This window comes from Telmatherina bonti (assembly GCF_933228915.1).
Source record: "Telmatherina bonti genome assembly, chromosome: 7".
NCBI lineage: Eukaryota > Metazoa > Chordata > Actinopteri > Atheriniformes > Telmatherinidae > Telmatherina > Telmatherina bonti.
In genome coordinates, this window is record NC_136625.1 from 24,867,117 (window position 1) to 24,885,958 (window position 18,842).

Sequence of the window (18,842 nt, forward strand, 5' to 3'; positions counted from 1 at the left end):
ATGAGGCCGCCAGCTGAAGTCAGCGTATTTCTGATCTCTCTGTTGGCTCCTGGAGTTTTGTTCACGATGAACAACATCTCTGCGTTTCAGGAGTAAGTTTGCGGCCGCAGGTTGCTGCATGAATGGAGGCGGGGCACGCTGGTTTTACTGCTGAAAGGATCAGGATCCTCACAAGCTTGAGAAAAATAAGTGATCTGTGACAAATGGAAACAAAAAAACAAAAGGAGTAATGAGTAAAATTTAAATGGTAGTCCAAAATAGATCCAAAGCAAATTGGTGCTGTCTGTTTATAGATCTGTGTAGGTGCTCCAATTTCTAATTTTATTATTTATTTTATTTATTTATTTATTTTTTTTAACAAGAAGACTACGTTAATCATGAATTAGGATGATAATATCACGCATTTTGTGTACTAACAAACCATTTAGCTAATGAAGCTAATATACACTCTTTAAATCGGTGTGTGGAACCCTGGTCCTTGAGGACTGCTGGCCTTCAAGTTTCAGACATTTTCCAAATTATTGAGGAACTGTGCAGATCTTAATAAATTGTTGAATTAAGTTGATTCGATGTGAATCAGGTGTGTTGGAGTAGGGAAACATTAATCCTGCAGGACTGCGGTTTCCCAATGACCATGGATTTGTGAAAATGAGGCCTGATTATTAACTAAATTGGCTGTTTAATGTAAAAGTAAAGCATAATTAGTAAAAGATCATGGTTATCAGCAATATTTACTTAGGTTGAAACTGTATTGGGGCTCTAATCACTGCTGCACAAACCCATTGATCATGATGAAAAACTTACTTTGAGCCAACTCACAAGTTTTATAAGTGATTTTTTTATGACATTATTGACTGTTTAGCATTGCTAAGTTGTTACATCTGTTGGTTTTATGACCACCAGTTTGTCATAAAATGTGGAAAAGTCTGTATATACAGTTATCAAGGCAACTGGTGAGACATTGCTTTATGCAGACTGCATTCTGATCAAGAAGATAGTATTGTTGCTATATACAGTATGTGGAAGTACAATTTTATTTAGTCTTTGCTATCTGAGGTTTCCCTTGGCAAAGGTCAGTTTACGCTGGATATTGTCTTTTTTTCCCTCTTTTTTGGTCTCTCATGGGGTCCAGGTGAGATTTTAAGCTTGGCAGGGGTTGTCCAGAACAAACAAAACAATTGAAGTCCTATTTTAGGATTTGGACATTAATCTGTTGATTATATGTGCAAAATCTGCACTTCAGCTGGATATATTTTTTTATGTACTCTTTATGCAACTTGTCAGAAAGTTGGCATATTGTGAATGGAGTATCCAAATAGCTTGTTTTGACCAATTGCTCAGCTTGACCCAGTCAGTTCTAGGAGTTTTTGCCAAAATCACAACTTAAAAAAATGCTAAATTCTTTCCTACTATTCTAAATATTGTTGTTTTTATTCTTTATTTCATTAAATGATCCAGTCCACCAGTGGACTCAGTGCTTTAGCTTACAATCAAATACTTGAAGGCTGCAGATTTTACAGAAAATACAGAAAAATAGATTCTCTGTGTCTACAGACCTCTTCCTATCCTGGGAATGGGAATGGTTATCCTTGGATCTGTTCTACTCCTCCTCCTCCTCCTCACAGTGCAGCAGAAGACAAAAGTGGACCCTTTATTTTATGGTACGAACACATTTGTGTGAAACAAAGTGTTCTTATTTAATTGTGCTTATGTGTGTATGTGTGAAGTATTTGCAGAGTTTTGCTTTACCTGCATGGTGGGCTTGACCAATGCTCTAGAGCAAGATGGGTTCATTTCTGGCTTCATGGACTTCTACATTAAGATGGTAAGATGGGCAAGGCTGAACTTGTACTCTTGTTTCTTTGGCAAAGATGTTAAAAGTTGCATTGCAAGGTTTTTATTTTAACTGTTGCTTTTTCTTGTCAGGGCGAGCCTCACCTCAGTACTGCCTATGCTGTGATGATGTCTTATTGGGAGGGTGTTGTGCACTTCACCCTTCTTCTCGTGATTATCCACCGCATGTTTGCAGGGTAAACCGTAGCATCCTGACTGTCATGACCTATCCAATGTGTGTTCAGACTTTTAATGAATCCTCTTGATTTTGTGTCCATGTAGGAAGTCCTACAGAAGTCTGGGCTTGCTGTGGGCTGGCTCTTCCATCGCCCATCAAATCGTTTTCATCCCAGGCGTGGTCATTGGTGAGAGATGCCTACATTTTAAAACTTTGTCTTTTCAGAACTGCAGTTTTGTTCGTAACTATAATGCGTTCATGTGTTCAGGTAAGTATGGGTCTAACATTCGACCAGCCTTTTGGAGGAACGTTCCCTTCTTTTTGCTGCCTTTCTGGGCAGCATCTGTGCTCTTTAGCAGACCGAGGGAGATGCCAATCATCACAGCAGACAAGGTAACTCTCAGTAGTTATTTGTTTAATTTAAACAAATATATCTACAGAACAGAGTGAGGTGTTCATCTTAAATGTTTGCAGATGTATTGCAGGTCATCTATTTTGACATGTTTGGTGTTTAGTTGGTTTTTTAAAATCCAAACTAACTGTAACATTGAACAAGATTAGTCTCTGGATGATCCCAAATATGTTTTGCAATAATTGTTTCTCTTAATTCTGGCAAGATGTTGAAACCGGTTTTAAATGAGAGAATGAAAAGAATATGAATAACAAATTTAGCTGTTTTGCCTCTTTAAACCAAAGATGACAGAAAACTTAGAACTTAACTTGAATTTTAAGCTTTAATAAGTACAAAATTGAACCATAAAATGTTCAAAGGAAGTTTTTCTTTTGCAAACATCTTCAGTAGCCTACCCTGGTTTCTATCTGTAATGTCAATATCAGGTAATCAGTAATCCATCTTTTTAATTTTATGTTAGTAAACACATAGTAGAATTACCTATGAATGTGTGTGTTGACTAGATTGCTGCGGAGCAGAAGAAGAGTCTGCTGTCTCGACCTGTGGATCTGCTTCTGTCACTCCTGTCACTGGGTGCCATGGCCTTCATTGTTTTCAGAGGTTTGGTAAGTAAAGCTACGCGAGTCTCACTGTTTTTGTTTGCGGCTCAAGTATCTGATTGCACTCATCCAGACATAGGGGCACATGTTTGAACATATCTTTTTGTTTCACTTCAGGTAGTGCTGGACTGTCCTCTTGACATCTGTTTTACCTACATCTATCAGTATGAGCCATACCTCAAAGACCCAGTTGGGTTTCCCAGGATTATGGTCAGTCAAGAGGAAAAACATTACTTTGATAAAAAAGCATCACAATGTGATCAAATCAGTGTATTTTTTATTCTTGTTTAAAACAACTGATTTTAGTGGTTCCACTTATTTTAGATGCTGGTGTATTTGTTCTATGCGGTGCCCCTGCTCACTGTCCTCATCTACGGCCTAAAGACACCCGGCTGCCGCTGGATGTTGGACTGGACCATCTTCTTTGCTGGAGCTATGGTTCAGGTAAATAGACCCGTGTCTTTGACGTTCATGATGTTCCTTGAAATGACAGAATTCAGGGCTTTATGCTGACCTTCCCCTTCTCCCGCCGCCATTCTGTCCAGACCCAGTGGTGTCATATTGGAGCATCTCTTCACTCCCGCACTCCCTTCACCTACCGAGCCCCAGCGGACAAACGATGGCCTGTCATCGCCCTCAATGTGCTGCTTGGAGTTGCCCCAGCTCTCCTAGCCCTGCGCTGCCATACAAACCCTGCTCATTTTATGACACCTGTTCCTAAGGGACAAACCAAGAATGAGAAGAAGAAAAAGTAGAGAGCACACCAGCTGCCCAATGCTGAGGAATGCTTCATGCCATGACAAGAAAGTGTTTTTGGGGGACTTTTTTAATCTTCATTCTCCACCCTGAAAGTCAAAGGAAATCCAGAAACGCTCTCTGACTCAACTGTTCAAAATCAGCCCCTTCACACAACACTCCCTGCATGGACTGTTGAGCCCTGATAAGAGAGCTGTTGATGGAGGTGAGGACTGCAGCCAGATCATACAGCTTTCAGGTGATTCATTCAGACACCTGGCCGATATCTCCTCAAGCATAGACTATTAACTTGGATCCTAAATGTCACAATGCACAGCATTACTCTATGCTTCTTATTTCTATATATAGAAATAAGAAGCATAGAGAACCTATATGATTCCATACTAAAACTCCACAGATTTTAGTAAATTTACCTCATATATAATCGCCAGGATCAGTGATTACCATTACTGCTCTCATCTTGCATGAACTGAATATAACACTTGTGGAGAGGATGCTCTGGATAAGTGGAGCTGCTGACAAGCAAAATAACAAACTCAGGCTTCACATGACCCCGTTGACAGTTTGATAAAAACAAAGCATGAGGGTTGATTAACTCAAAATTACAAATGTCAAAATACCCTAAATAATTTTAGCCATTCGTCACTATTTCTACAACCAAAATGAGGGGTGTGTGTGTGTGTGTGTTTGTCCATGTGGGTAAGAAGTCTGTAACTAAGCAGTTTAGTTTGCAACTCTTCTTTTTCTTGTTATTATTGTAACTGTTCTTATTATCAGTGTAACTTTTTGATTGAATTACATTTGCATTGATCTTGTTGAAGGTACACTCAGTCTGTGAGCTTTTTATCTGATGCGTTTCTGTGCCTCTAAACTTAAACAAATACATTTTTTTTCTCAAACTGGTTTAGTGGTTTCACTGCACTATGACCCCTGTGGTCAATACTGTCCCCAGCTGTGATGTCATCCAACACTGCAACTCAACTCTGCTGCAGTCAAACTGATAAGATGTGAACTCTGGATGTAGGTGAACGGTCACGCACAAATAATCATGTCACATTTGTCACGAGTCTATTACACAGATAGTTGCTATTGTCAGGCACGTGCCCTCCAGGGTTGTGTAGGCAGGTAGTCTCAAATTGCGACGAAAACGCCAAACATGTATGTGTAGACAGGAAAGTGTCTGCTTAAGACATCATTTAAAATTCGATAGCAGTCTCTAGATTCTTCCAATTAACTCATTGGCATCATGGCAACCAGTTCACGTTTTTTTTCTATAAAGACGAGCTTTTTTTTTTTTTATATATATATATATATTCCTTCCCCCCCCCCCCCCCCCCCCCCCCCCCCCCCTTTTGAGTGCATTTAAAAGTGTTTCTGAGGGGGGCTTGCCGGGTTCGTCTGTCAGATAGCTTGAGAGGGAAGCATCAATTCAGTAATTCTCTGTGAATCAATGTATGAATGTATGCAGACCATTGGCATATTATAGCGATATAAAAAGGAAAAACATTGTAGTTTCCTGCTTTTTTGCGTAAATGAGTTTTATATGGGGAAACTGACTGCGCATGCGCGAACAAGAGCAGCACCGATAGTAGTTGTGGGATTGGCCGGAGGAGTGAGTTACTTGTGCAGCTTCTCTGGCTGGCCAGCAGGAGGTGCTGTTGTTGTTTTTATGTCCCATGAAAAGCACCAAATACCATCACTTTAAAATCAATAGGTATACAGACTATATGAAATTATAATTTGAAAGATTACATATATAAAGAAAATAATGATAAAAAAGTCAAAACATAAGAAATTATTAAAATGGAATAATTCAATTTATTCCTTTCTGTTTTGGGTAGACCCTGCCTACCCTGGGTAACAACATGAAATATTCACATGCTGAATAAAATTTATAGTGTTTTCTAATGAGAGCAAAAATATTCAGTATTTTTTCCTTTTTAGGTATTCAATCTAACCTTCAGTGTTTTAAAGGGAATTGAATAAAATACTTATTAATCTGTGGCCATTTTTCTTTCTTTAGCATGCTTTAACAAGACACCAGACTGTAATCTTGTCACACTCCATTTCCAGTTTAAGTCTGACAAATGAAAATCCCTCCACTGTGATCGATTTCCATCTGAGAAGACATAGGATTTTGCTAACCGGGGATTTAGCTGCTGATATCCACATAAAATCCATTGTAATCTGTTTGTAATGAATTAAGAAGGGCAAAGTGTTGTAGTATACCTTGAAATGATCACAGTCTAGCTGTTTGACTATGCCGACTCAGCTGTGTAGACTGTTAGTAAAGGCTGACTAAGACAATGCAAACACAGTTATACTGTCTCCTAACTGGCAGCGAACTTAACTGTATTATCTTCCTTGGGATAACTTGTTTACCAACCTGGTAATTTACAAAATATTTATCTACATTCCAGCTTGTTTTCATGAAAGAATCTGTGCAAAATTTTCTATTAAGTATTTGGATTGGAAATGTTTCAGCTTCTAAGATGAAAAGAAATGTGCTGCTGTTCAGATCGTAAAGATAATGATTTGACAGATTTGCTGTATGGGGAGCACAGCTGTCAGCCCAGATGCTTCCTTAAAAAACAATCTTTAGCTGGCAATAGAGTAGGGAGTTTCCGGAGGTCTATGGTCTTTCAGAGTGATCCTGCTATCTTTTTACCTGTAAGCAATATGGCCATATAAAGCCTGTTGGTTTCTGTGTTTATTTAGATGGATAAAGCACTTTATCCAACACAGTTGCTGACATGCGTATTTTTACTTAAAGTGTCTTAATTTCAGAAGTAAACTTGGAAAAGATTTTGTTAAATGTACATCTGTGAAAGAATACCAGAGTATTCCCCAAGTTAGTCAGCTCCAGAAACCTTTAAAATGCAAAGATCAAACCTTGGCACAGAAGTTTTATGCATCATATTCTGCAGATCCCAAGTGTCTGAAGTGATACACCCGTGGATTCTACAACTGATTGTAGCAAGGGAAAGTACCTCATCATGAAAATTCAGTTTACAATTTTTTTTTAAATTTTTGCAAATGAACCACTGAACAAGTTTGTGTATTTATTTCTGAAGAGTAATCAGATCAGAGCATCAGATGGCAGCCCTCTCTGAGTCAGTCTTTGCAAGAGGACCATTTCTTTTTCAGATCAAGATTAAATAAAACTTAATATTCAATGTTTTCTGCTGGTTTTTCCAAAGTTGGTAACTAGGCTATTTTTTAAATTACATGGTATATTTTATACAAATTATATAGATTTTAATTGAATTTCAGCTGAACCTTGAGATGACTTTCAGATTATTATTATTATTGTTACTGGTATTATTTTTTATTATTATTATTGTTTCGGTTTTGTTTTTGTAATAAATATTATGTAAATGTAGTTTAAAACATGGCCTTTTGACCACTATTATGGAAATGAGCATAAACTCTAACAGAAAAGCTCTCCATCTGTGAAAAATGAATCACTTATACTTTTGGCTTGTGTTTCAGCTTGTGGTACAAAGAAGGTTTTCTCTTTTCCAAAAGCTGTCAAAGTCCCCTAACCTAAATATATTTATACAGTTTGGAACTCAGAAGAACGTAGCACATGGGCTATGTCTGATTCTCACAGAACCAGAGGTCTTTTGCCACTGAAAATAACCCCCAAGGAGATGAGATTTTTGTCTGTTATGAGTGTTGTGATAGTTGTCTTTACAACCACATAGAGGAATGTTTGCTCTGAGCTCTTTGCTGTTTTGACACTATAAGACTGACATTTCAGTTTTTTGTTGCTGTGCCAATTTCTAACATTAGTAATTCTGTTGTTTTGTGGATAAACAAGTTCAGTATAAGTTAAATTAGATACAGTCCAGTTATAAATACAATCAAGTCTAATTCATTATAAGAACACCAGTTCTTATAACTTTGTCTGGTTAAAAAAACTAACACATCTAATCAAATCTTTGTCCTTTTAATTCCCAAGTTTAGAAGCATACATGCCTCACACATTGAAGGAATTTCTCATCAAATTCTATTTGGAAATCAGCTAATCTTACTTGGTCAACTTCTAACAAGTACAGATCTTGTTATGCTGGCAAAAGAGGAATTAAATAAAAATGTAGCTTAAATAAATTTTTAAAAATGAAAAAATCAGAAATGTTCATTTTATTTACTTTATTAAGAATGGAATACAACAGCAGGACAAAAAGTCATAAGAACAACATAAAAGTGGATGACCGATCAAATATCAAAGGGACCAAAGACAAAAATAGTGACATTCTACGCATTGTGTAAATACAGCCGTGCAAAGATTGAAGGTGTTTACCAAATCTGATACAATCAAATGTTCATCTCAAGAAGGTCTTTTACTATCCCACTCACAGAATCTAAATGAATGGGACATTTGTGTTTGTGAGTTCTTATGGATTTGGGTAAGTCTGTTATATTAGACAAGGTCCAACTATTGATCAGGCATCAGCCAGGAACACACAACACAATATGTACAATACAGCAATTAGAGGCAATGAAATAATACCTTTTGTTACTGAGTGACTGTTGGACTTACATACTGGTATAGAAAAAATGTCGTTACACCTGCTCTCTGGAGTATAAGTAGAAAAGTAAGCATATTCCACTAACAAATGATTCATAATAAATAGTAACATTACACAAACAGCAAATATTAGAAAAAAGCATATCAGTAGAATAAAACTGACTAGTTATTCAGGTGCGCTATGGAAAAAGTAACTACAGTACACTACAAACAGCTCAGGGTTGCCAGGGCTGAAACACTATCTCGTATCACTGCTGTCTGTGCAAACAGAATACTAAGTTATTTTTCATGTCAAAACAGCAAACTTCACAAAAAAAAAGTGGTACTTCTCTAAGTTTCTGTCTTACATGCATACACTCAGACACACTCACACACTGCTGTAAATCTGACAGGCAAAGAGAGGGTTTTAGTTTGTTAGACAGGTGGAGAAGTTACTCTACCGAGATATTAAGGAGGGTATTAAGAGTAAGTTTAGCTGTAAGTGTTCACATGGACCTCAGTTAAAGAAAGCATCAAAATAACCAAACTCAAGAATGGGATTATGGGATAAGCTTTATCTTAGAATAAGATGATTTTATATATGAAGAAGAATGAAGCTAAGCAGGGAGCGTGGTAAGAAGCAGGAAACTAGATGGGAGTCATGTGAACTACTGTCTGTCTTTATGGGCCATGGTTAGCACCTAGGCATTTGCAGATGTATTATTTGGTTCAGTAGTAGCTGTGTGTATCCTCTCTGGTTTTATGGCCCTCCCCTCCATGTCTCCGGTTTTTGCGGTGTTCATGGTGTGGATTGTGGTGGTGGCGTCGGTATCGGTGTGAGCACCGAGCTGCAGGGAGAGAAGAAAGGTGTTTTTCCTGGTCAGTGTTAAATGTGTATTGTAGAAATAAAACAAAAGGAACAAAGATGCATGTGTAAGATCCCTGAACTCTGGTAAATTAAACATGCATAATTATCCATTTAATTGTGCATTAAAATAATAATAAATTCATATAGCACTTTCAAGGCACCCAAAGTACTTTGTATGATGCCCAAAGAAGACATGCTGTGGAATAAAAATGATTTTTTTATGCTTATTCTTTTACACTTGAAAGCACAAGGCTTAGATTAAATTAGATTAGGGAGGACATTAAAAAATTGTCTACTGTCTTAGTTCTTGGACTGGCTGCAGTTCATTGTTAGTGCCCAGACCCTGAAGCCACCAGTCTGCAGTTTTATTGTAGTTTCAGTGATCAAAATACAAGAATCCTGTTTACTACAAGCCTTGTTCTGAACATCAGCAACCTTATGATCAACATTCAGGTCATATTAAAGTGCTGAAAGCAACATGACACAAATTATTATATGAAGCGATAGTATTTGTGATTGTGTTGACCAAAGAGTACAGAGAAAAAGCAACCCCCTACACAAATGACGATACACAGGCATGCAAATATTTCCTCCAAATTAAATTGCCTGACATAAAAAAGATTTAAACTTCACACTCACACTTTGTGCAGATGATCCTGGGTCGCTCCCAGCTCCCATCGGCCCGGCAGCGTGCCGTGGGAATGTGACGCTGACAGAAGCCTTCAGAGCACTGGTAGCGCACCACTGAATGGATGTCATAATGTGATCTCCGCCGACCTACCAAATGGGCATTCTCCACTGCTGGTGGGGTCCCACATAACACTGCCAAATAAAATAAAATTGAATTATATTACTCATCCAGATTAAACTCTTGTCAAAAAGAGGGTGATGTAATAATTATAGCTGTCTGTGTTTTGTCAAATATTGGGAACTTGTTAGAAAAAAGCAATAATGCATAATGAACATGTGTGAAAAATTATAATTCAAGGGGCAACGCTTTGGGTGTGTTGCCTCTAGATGGCAGACTTGTTCTTGCAACCGATGGTGAGGAGGCTGTGGTGAAGCCAGAGGGAGGCAATTTATCTTTTCAGAAGACAGGGACTAAAGCCAGATCACAGAGCCAGACAAACAAACGCTCTTAAACTGCTTAATCCCTCTTTCCCTGTCCCTCTTGTACCCTTCACTTTCCCCCTCCTAAGCCTCCTGACCTAGCTTTATGCCTTCACTGTGCTTCCTTTGCATCCTACAAGCTAACTACATTCCTATTGAGGTTGGTTAAATCCTTGAGCAAAGGTGTGGGGGTAAGCACTAAGACAACCTGGCAAATCACAATTCAGGAATTTGAGATGGTGTTTGTGAGCCTGGCTATTACTCCAAGTTCAGAGTTGTAATTTGCTTGAGTGTAAGTGGAGCCAGAGACGCCAATAAGAGGAAGATTGAGATTGAGATTGCTCTAAGAAATCAATACGTGTTTTAAACTGAATCACAATCTTCACTTAAGTTTGTGTTTGTCATTAATTTTTGAAGTATGTGCTGTGTTGACTTTGCTGAAGGAAAAGAGCAAGTGATGTTTAAGTTTGGATAACCACGGGATGATTTGTGGACAAAAAGTGTTTTTCCACATACAAAGAATGAGAGGTGATGATGAGCACTGATGACTAACAGGTGGCCAGCTGGTCGCACAGAAGCATGCACACTGTCCCTGCTTATGAAATGATTATTAAACCTTCTACATGTTGAGAAAACATTATCATTCATTAAACAGAAAAAAGAAAGAACATTCTGTCAATGCATAGACAAACAAAGTACCTGTGCCTTTCCTGCAGATGTAGGGCAAGTTATAGTTGCAGGGCACGTCATTCCACTTGCCATCCTCATGGGCGATGGTCACCACACAGTCCTCACCGCCTGCAAAGAAGTTGTCTGGCTGGCTCTCCCTCCAATTCTCATATACCTGCATATTAGCAAGACTAAGAAGTCAGCTACATTTGTTGTCATGATGGTACTGTGAAACTGGAAATTATCTGTTTTTTCATTTCACTTGTAAAAGAAAAGATTAAAATGGTACTTTCTCATAAATGAAACGTGGAGGACTGTGTGTGACTTGGCATATATATCAGGAAAATGTTGTAATAGAAAATGAAAAACTCTTTGCCAAAATAGTTTACACAGCATTTCTGGATTTCTGTTTTTACTGTATCGTTGCTCAAATGCACTGTTCCAAATGCAGTCATAAAAACTCCACTGCTTGGCTGCTTATTAAATCACATCCACACAGGCCTGGTGATAAATGTCAGTTCAAGGCAGACAGAGATGCAGTTTTCAGTGTCTGTTTGCAAACATACGTTCAAGCTTGACCAAACCGCTCTTGTTCAACTTTGAAGAGTAAGTAGGAGCAGGAACAGTGTTCAAAAGACATCCAGCAACAGACAAATCAGAGAAATTAAACCTTTTTCAACAATTCTGCAATCATGGTTACATCACAAAGTCTTACAAAAAGTCAAAATCCTCACACATTTGATAATAACCTTGTTGGCAGGTGATGCATCATTAGAATTTTCCTGAAAAACTCATTCTACCAAGTTGGACTGTATAAGTTTTTTTTTTTTCAGTATAAGGTTAAATGTCTGTTCCTCTCCTTGGTAAGATCCCTCTTTTTTTTTAGGGATCAAAGAGTTTGTGGTAATCTAGACCTTTAACCAATGCTTTGGGGGATTTGGAAGGCTTTGTTGCCCTATTTTCACCATGCCTACTGTAAATTGCTGCAATCAGATAGCAGTCAGAGCTCTGTCCATCATCTCCAGTTGATTCAACATGCTGCAGCTACACTCATTACTGGGACAAAAAGACACAAGCACATCACCCCTCAGCTTGGCTCCCTATGCCGACCTCCTGTTAGGTTTTAGATTGATTTAAAAATCCTACTTGCTTTTAAAGTCTTAAATGGGTTTGGCCCAGATGCCCGTCAGACACGCTGACCTGCAGATGTTACCCTGGGAGCATCCATCTGACCTAAGTCACCCTATCCGTTTTTGTAAAGCACCTTTGGAACACAAGGATTTCTAAAAGAAAAGGTGTAATTTACCATTGCAAAAGAAGGGTTATGGCCAAGAGAGGGATTGCGAGCCATAGTGTGTGTATGTTGGACATGCACACTTAGAGAGCAGACGGATGAAACTGTGATTGCTACAGTAAAAGTAAAGTGTCATCTGTTTGCAGAAACACACACCACTACACACTTAAAGTGGGTTTGAAGACAAGATGAAAGGGCTTGCGTTAGCATGAGATGCCGTATTGCTTCTTTAGGGGTTATCCTGCTTACAGGCTTGTTGTAACTGTGCAGGTTTGTCTGTTGACTTGATTTGTTGAGCGTCTGTGAAAACATCTGTAGATGCTGATCTTGTGGAAAATGTTGCCGCATACTAAAACTACTTGGTCTAGAGAATAATCAACCTCTTATTCAGCCATTAAGTTTTAATCAATTACTCTACATGTTTCATCACTTTATCTTGGATTTGTTTATGGTCATAAATATTCTTGAATGAACTGGAGGTTTTTAAAGACTTGGTATATATATATATATAAAAAAAGATTCTCATGAACTGAAAACTATTGACAGACCAGATCATTGCCATCAGTCCACTGGAAGTCTTCCTCCACTGTGCGATCATTGAGACCAATCCAGGCATTGTCATGACCAAGACCTGAAACAAAGAACAATATACCAAACATGCTTTTAACACTAACATGGCAATGGATAGATCTGCTTGTTTTTGTGTATCTATTCTTCTGTCATTTTTTTCCCCTCTTATACAACTTCATGTCCTGTTATCCTACTTTGTCTGACACTTATTTCCCTGCATCATATTCTAAATGTAGGTTCTTTGTGTCCTTCTTCACATTAAAGCACCTTGACTTTGCTACAGGATGTTTACAATTTATTTTTAATAACAATGTTTACTATTTATTTTTACAATTTTATTTTTATTTTTTATTTTTCATGTTTTCATTTGACTGAACAGTTGAGCTTGTGCTGAAATAAATGTAAGTGATTTGTTAGTCTTTTGCTTTTGTTGAGAAAAGTTTGATGTTTTTGAACAGATTACGGCAAAATTAAACACAGTCAGTCACTCATACCATTGATAAACTCCTGTTCAGAGTTGGAGAGGACACTAGTGAGGTGGGCACTGTGCTCTCTGCAGTCTTTCTCTGCATCCTCCCAGGTGTGTCTGTGGGTGAAGTACCTATGGAACAAATGCAAATGAAAATACACATTTCATACATTATGCAGCCAAATAGGTTTAAATGGTTCAGAGTGGTACTCTGAGGGCATCACGGAAAAGTCAAGGGCAGAAAAAAGCAACACAGATGGATGAGGCACCTGCGGTTGGAGGCAGATAGATTGTAACTCCATTTGTTCTAATACTGTAAGCATTTTGGATCATACCTGTAGCAGTGGCCATGAAACTTCCTCCATCCATGCTCACAACCTTCAACATCTGTGCAGGAAAAAATAAAAGAACTCTCAAATGATTTCTCCCATATATTATAATTAAATGCAGAAAGCTATAACGATTAGGTAAAAAGTCAGTAAAAGATTCGAGGAAGCAGAAATGTTCCGTCTCATTTGGCAAATAAAGACTAAAATATATGATGGTGTCATTTTGAGCAGCTAAATAAATGAACTGTAATTATATGCACATATTTTCCATTCACGGCACATGTGGCCCTCTTTCTGCACTATTGGCATTCATTAATAATGCCGAAGTCTGTGCATTCATTTATAACTGCAAAGGTTTTCATTAATCCTCCTTACTGCTAGCACACAACGCACACACACACACACACACACACACACACACACACACACACACACACACACACACACACACACACACACACACACACACACACACACACTCACTCTCACACAAACAGAGCTGAGATTTGAAGCTGGAGATGACTGTCACTGGTGAGATGGTGAATCAGCAGTTGCGAATGTTTGCATTTGACATAATACATGTACCATGTAAATGCTCACATCAATCTTTCCTCTTTGTTTGCATTCATTATTCACACCGAACAAGCTCAAGAGACCAGATTTCCTCCTATTTTTAGTCCTTTTGCTTTGGTTGTTGTTGTAACATGGACTGCCAACCCAGTTCTGTGGGCTCATTGCTGACAGACGCCCCTTTGGTTACTTAAAAGGGATCCCATATTTTCTTTTCCGTACTAGTATGACTGTATCAAAAGTATTTCTGTTAAAATACAGAGCTGGCTTTTTAGTAGTTAGAAGAAAGATTTAAACATCTTTGCTCTCCCTTAGTTGTTTCTCTGCAGAACAATTATTTTCCTTTTTCAACAATTATTAAGACATTTATTTGCTTTAATATTTCATTTATGTAGTTCTGCGTATTTTTACAGTGCCTCTCTGAAACTTTTATTGATCATTTTTCTGATGGTAATGAACTTAAAAATAAAATTTTACGTGTTTACGTGTTCACTGGTCATACAACATATGACCAGTGAAAACACTGCTTAAAAGAAGTATTACTACCAAACATCTGTGGTTGAACTGCAGTTAGGAGTAGTTGGAGAAAGATAAGTATTTGAAAATAAATCTGCTGGTCATTTTTTGTCAGTTTGATGTGTTAAAGAATTGACTTTGTTTACACTCAGGCTGTTTAATGCAATTTGTGACAAAAAATTTCCATTACAGCTTAGAGCTGAAGGTCAGATCTACTGTTCTCAGCCAAGAGGCAGGAAATGGCAAATAGCATGCATTTTTCTTAGTGTAAAAAAATGTGTAAATGGAAGCTGATGCTTAGAAAATGTTTCACGTATCTTAAAATCCATTCAGCATTTGTCACCCTGCAGCCCTTTGGCATTTCCTGATAGCTGAAGAGAGATGTGTCTTGTGATATTGTGTTATGACATGCCAAAATAATAGACGCTGCACACTGATCGGCTTATTTCCACCAGCACAGTGAGAAAAAAATCCTTTTAAACAGAGTTACACAAGTCAGTCATTAAAAAAAAAAAAAAAAAAATTACACAAACATGTTAGCAATGTAACAATTCAATGCTCTCCTTCTCACCTTTCTCACAAGTGTCTCCTCCATAACTTGGCAGGCAAAGACAGAGGAATGAATCAATTTTATCAATGCAAGTCCCTCCATTTTCACAAGGCTCAGACTCGCAGTCGTCAATGTCTGCGGGGAAGATAAGGCAGTGAGAACAAAGCAGTCACAGATCAAGTTTTAAATAAAAACATGCATTCTGCTATAGTGACACTCATGAAAACTGAACTGAACTAGTCATTCTTTAAATGCTGAAATGTTTGAAAATAGTTACAGCTGAAAAACACTGAGGAGAACACACACAGTGTGATGACTTTTACTTTTCTTGTTTTTTCTAAAAAGGAAGAAATTAAAAGACCTTTCAGTATTGTTGTCTCCATGTATGTCTAATCCTTGCTTTTGTTTCCATCCATTGTCTCTATTTATGAAAAGGCTGCAACGAGGACAAGGTGTCACCTCCACATTGCATTGCCTTTATATGCATGCAGTTACACTGCAGACTTGGATGATTCAGCAGCATTCTGAAATTGACCACAGGGCATAGGATCAATCCCATATTTAGCAGACTTCCTCCCTGCTGAGGAGGCTTTCAGCAACGACAGAAACCCAACAAGCTTCAGGGTTGTTGCTCCACAGCAGTCCATGCTCTCCAACTGCTCTGGGTAAGAAAATGAGGGAAAAGCGACATTCCTCTACCGGGATCAATAAGTATCAATTTATCATGGTAAATGGAGTGCATGCAATCTTCACCGCAGTGGGGGTTTTTGGAACCCATAATAACAGATGCACCTCAGGACTGCGGGAATCTATTAAAACTCACAGCAAGAGTGAAACAAGAAAGCTAATCACAAGTTCAAACTAACTTCACACTATTTCCCCAAATCTAAATGGTGGCTTAGTTCCAGGGAAAAAAAGCTTAGCAGGGATGAAGGTCAGCGGCTGCGGGGAGCTAAATGTGTCTGACAGATCAAACTAAGTGACCTTTACCCTTATCTAAGACTTTCACATTTCATTATTAGACTGACTGAGTTCTGGCTGCAAAACAATTAAATATTAATCTGGACTAGCGCTTGGTTGACCACAAAAGTGAGTGTCGATGTGTCAGTGTGAGGCAATAAGTATAAGGCACTTTGAAAAGTCTGTTTTGAAAATCCAGTTTTTCTGTTATACTCTTCGATGAGGCAGCAAAATCTTCAATGTCTGACTTTAATTGTGTAGTGGAGGTTGTTTATCTGTTTGCAGCTCTTAAAAGATCAATAAATGAAAGCAAGGCTGTTTGCTGAGTACAGATGTCAAGACTGAAAACAGAGATTTAAGCAAATAATTTACATATAACGTTTATCACTCTTCCAACAGGCTAAATAGTGAAAAATCAAATAAGCATAAAATATAACTTTAACAATTTCAGATTTTACATTTCTGAATGAAAACCACCAAACACATATCTGATGAGACAATGTTTCATTTTAGCTGATTTTTTTTATGTTAGTTTGAAAACCTGACCGCTAATAATGTATATTTAAAAGCAATCATGAATGTATGTTCATAACTTGTTTTGTGACATCCAGATAAATAGAAATAAAAGATGACAGACTCCAGTGTTGTAATCTTCATTGAACTTAAGACAGATAAAGTCACAGGTGAACACACACCATCAACTTTCTTTTCTTGTAAAATCATCGCAGCTCTTTGTTACTCAAAATTTAAAATCTGATCCCAGTGTCCATCCAATCCATTATGCAGAAGGGAAATTGCTCCTCATAGAGATTTTACTGCAAATGCTAAAAATACTCTACAAAGCAACCTTGTATACCTACACATGGGCCATAAGCTGTCAGTTTCATGGTATATACGTACGCCCGCTCTTTTTTTTATTGAAACCGTGAAGCAAATATGTCACTAAATGTGGTTAATTTATTCATAAGGTGTTTACTTCCTTATGTAATAATGGTTTAATGACCTAAACATGTAACTGTGGTGAACAAGTTAGACAGGTTTTATACTTGTGTGTCAGATAGTGATACAACCAATGTAAAGGGGTCTGTATCCATAAAAATCACATCACATATGTCCATTTTTATCTTTCAGTTGTTCTTTGCAATCCTGACTTTGCTCTTGTTGAAGAAAACATGTCTAATGTGTGTAAAATATCAAGTTTCATTTCTGAAATATTTACACCTCTACACAGAGATTTTCATGCTTTTGTTTTTGTCTCTCTCCATCATAATATAATTTCCCATTGATGGTTTTCCAGAAAGTTTGGGGCATGGGAATGAAAGATTAGTGCAGTATTTGGTGCAAATTTAAATCTCAAAGTTCTACTGCTGCATAAAATAAAAAACAAAAGAGGCCCTGACCTAACTCTACAACATGTACGCAAGCTTGCAAGAGACCTTAAGTATTTACGAAGGTGTGCTAAAGTTTATTAGCTGTTAATGAAAAGTTAAAAAAGCAAAAATCATCAGGCTGAAACAAATTTCTGTGTTGCACAGTCATTTAGGTCACATATCCCTGAAATTCCTTTTTCTCTGTAGCATGACTTCAGTGTTCTTTTGTTTGTGCAAAAAAAAGAAAAAAATTAAAATAAAATGAAATTTAAAAAAAAAACATGTAAGTGAAAAGCAGCACAGTTTGACATTTGAGGGACTTTATGGTTCTTTTCTGACAGTCTAAACATAAACTTTGACCCATCTTCCATGCAACCTCCTCTCACGCTGTGAGGGGCAGCTTGGCCTTTGACCTGCCAATTGACCGTTAGAGAGCTTTGCTTCATTCTGTTCAGGCTGACATTAAGTTGTGACAGTGTCTGTATGTCATCGTGTGTATGTGTGTGTGTGTGTCGGGGAGAGGGGTGGGGTGGGGGTAGGCATCACCCACCAATCTCACAGTTCTCTCCAGCGTATCCTTGTGGACAGTAGCAGCTGTATCCCGTTCCCTGAGGAAGACACTTTCCTCCATGCAGACACGGGTTTGTCACGCAGGGCTCCAACTCAACTAAGAGAGACAGAGGAGCATCGGGATGGAGGGTGGGGGTGGCATGTATGGGTGGGTGGCAGAGAGGGAAGGGGGAGGGGGTATATTTGGGAAAAATATGGGAGACAATTTGTGAATCTATTAATTTGTTTTATAAATCCTCATATCTGAACCTGGGATACTCATTTCCAATGTAACCTTCCAAAGACAGGTGACTAAAACTTAGTTTTCTCACAACAGCTCAGATTTAGTTAAAAAAATCAAATCATTGCATGACTAAGGAAGAAAATACGAAGGAGTTGCATCCTGAATTTCCATCTGTGAAGTTCGGCCAAAACCAGCAGCTACAACACATGCAATATCCATTTCACCTTTGTCCCTTTTAAAAAGTATCCAAAGCCATAGAGCCTCAACCCCACCATCCACTCACAGCCGCAGTTGTCATGGTTACCATATGGAAAGCAAGCCTCGGCTCACTCCATCAGCATAATGGGCAGTGTGAGAACTTTAGACATTAGCCATCCTCAACAGAAATGAACAGACCTCCCGCTGAGCGCTTCATACCCCCCTAAATGTCTGCTTGTGTGTGGTCTCCTTCCACAAACAACCATTTCCATATCAATGGACGCA

At 38.1% G+C, this 18,842-nt stretch overlaps 2 protein-coding genes across 2 annotated transcripts in view; one reads left to right on the forward strand and one right to left on the reverse strand.

Moving 5' to 3' along the window:
• On the forward strand, window positions 1-3,777 carry LOC306758278 (transmembrane 6 superfamily member 2-like; the record flags this gene model as incomplete). The annotated part of the gene is made up of 10 exons (XM_079243559.1): window positions 1-92; window positions 1,555-1,661; window positions 1,728-1,825; window positions 1,927-2,030; window positions 2,116-2,198; window positions 2,280-2,404; window positions 2,927-3,028; window positions 3,140-3,232; window positions 3,347-3,466; window positions 3,568-3,777. The coding sequence occupies 10 exons, from the start codon at window positions 1-3 to the stop codon at window positions 3,775-3,777; spliced, it is 1,134 nt and encodes a 377-aa protein (XP_079099685.1).
• A 5,243-nt stretch (window positions 3,778-9,020) lies between these two features.
• LOC306758496 (neurocan core protein-like) overlaps window positions 9,021-18,842 on the reverse strand; it is a gene marked incomplete at both ends in the record, with an annotated part of 28,568 nt that continues 18,746 nt past the window's right edge. Inside the window, 8 exons of the mRNA XM_079243823.1 lie at window positions 9,021-9,139; window positions 9,799-9,981; window positions 10,969-11,113; window positions 12,781-12,863; window positions 13,297-13,403; window positions 13,607-13,658; window positions 15,258-15,371; window positions 18,117-18,233. Of these exons, the coding sequence (XP_079099949.1) occupies window positions 9,021-9,139; window positions 9,799-9,981; window positions 10,969-11,113; window positions 12,781-12,863; window positions 13,297-13,403; window positions 13,607-13,658; window positions 15,258-15,371; window positions 18,117-18,233 (920 nt within the window). The remainder of the gene's footprint in view (window positions 9,140-9,798; window positions 9,982-10,968; window positions 11,114-12,780; window positions 12,864-13,296; window positions 13,404-13,606; window positions 13,659-15,257; window positions 15,372-18,116; window positions 18,234-18,842) is intronic.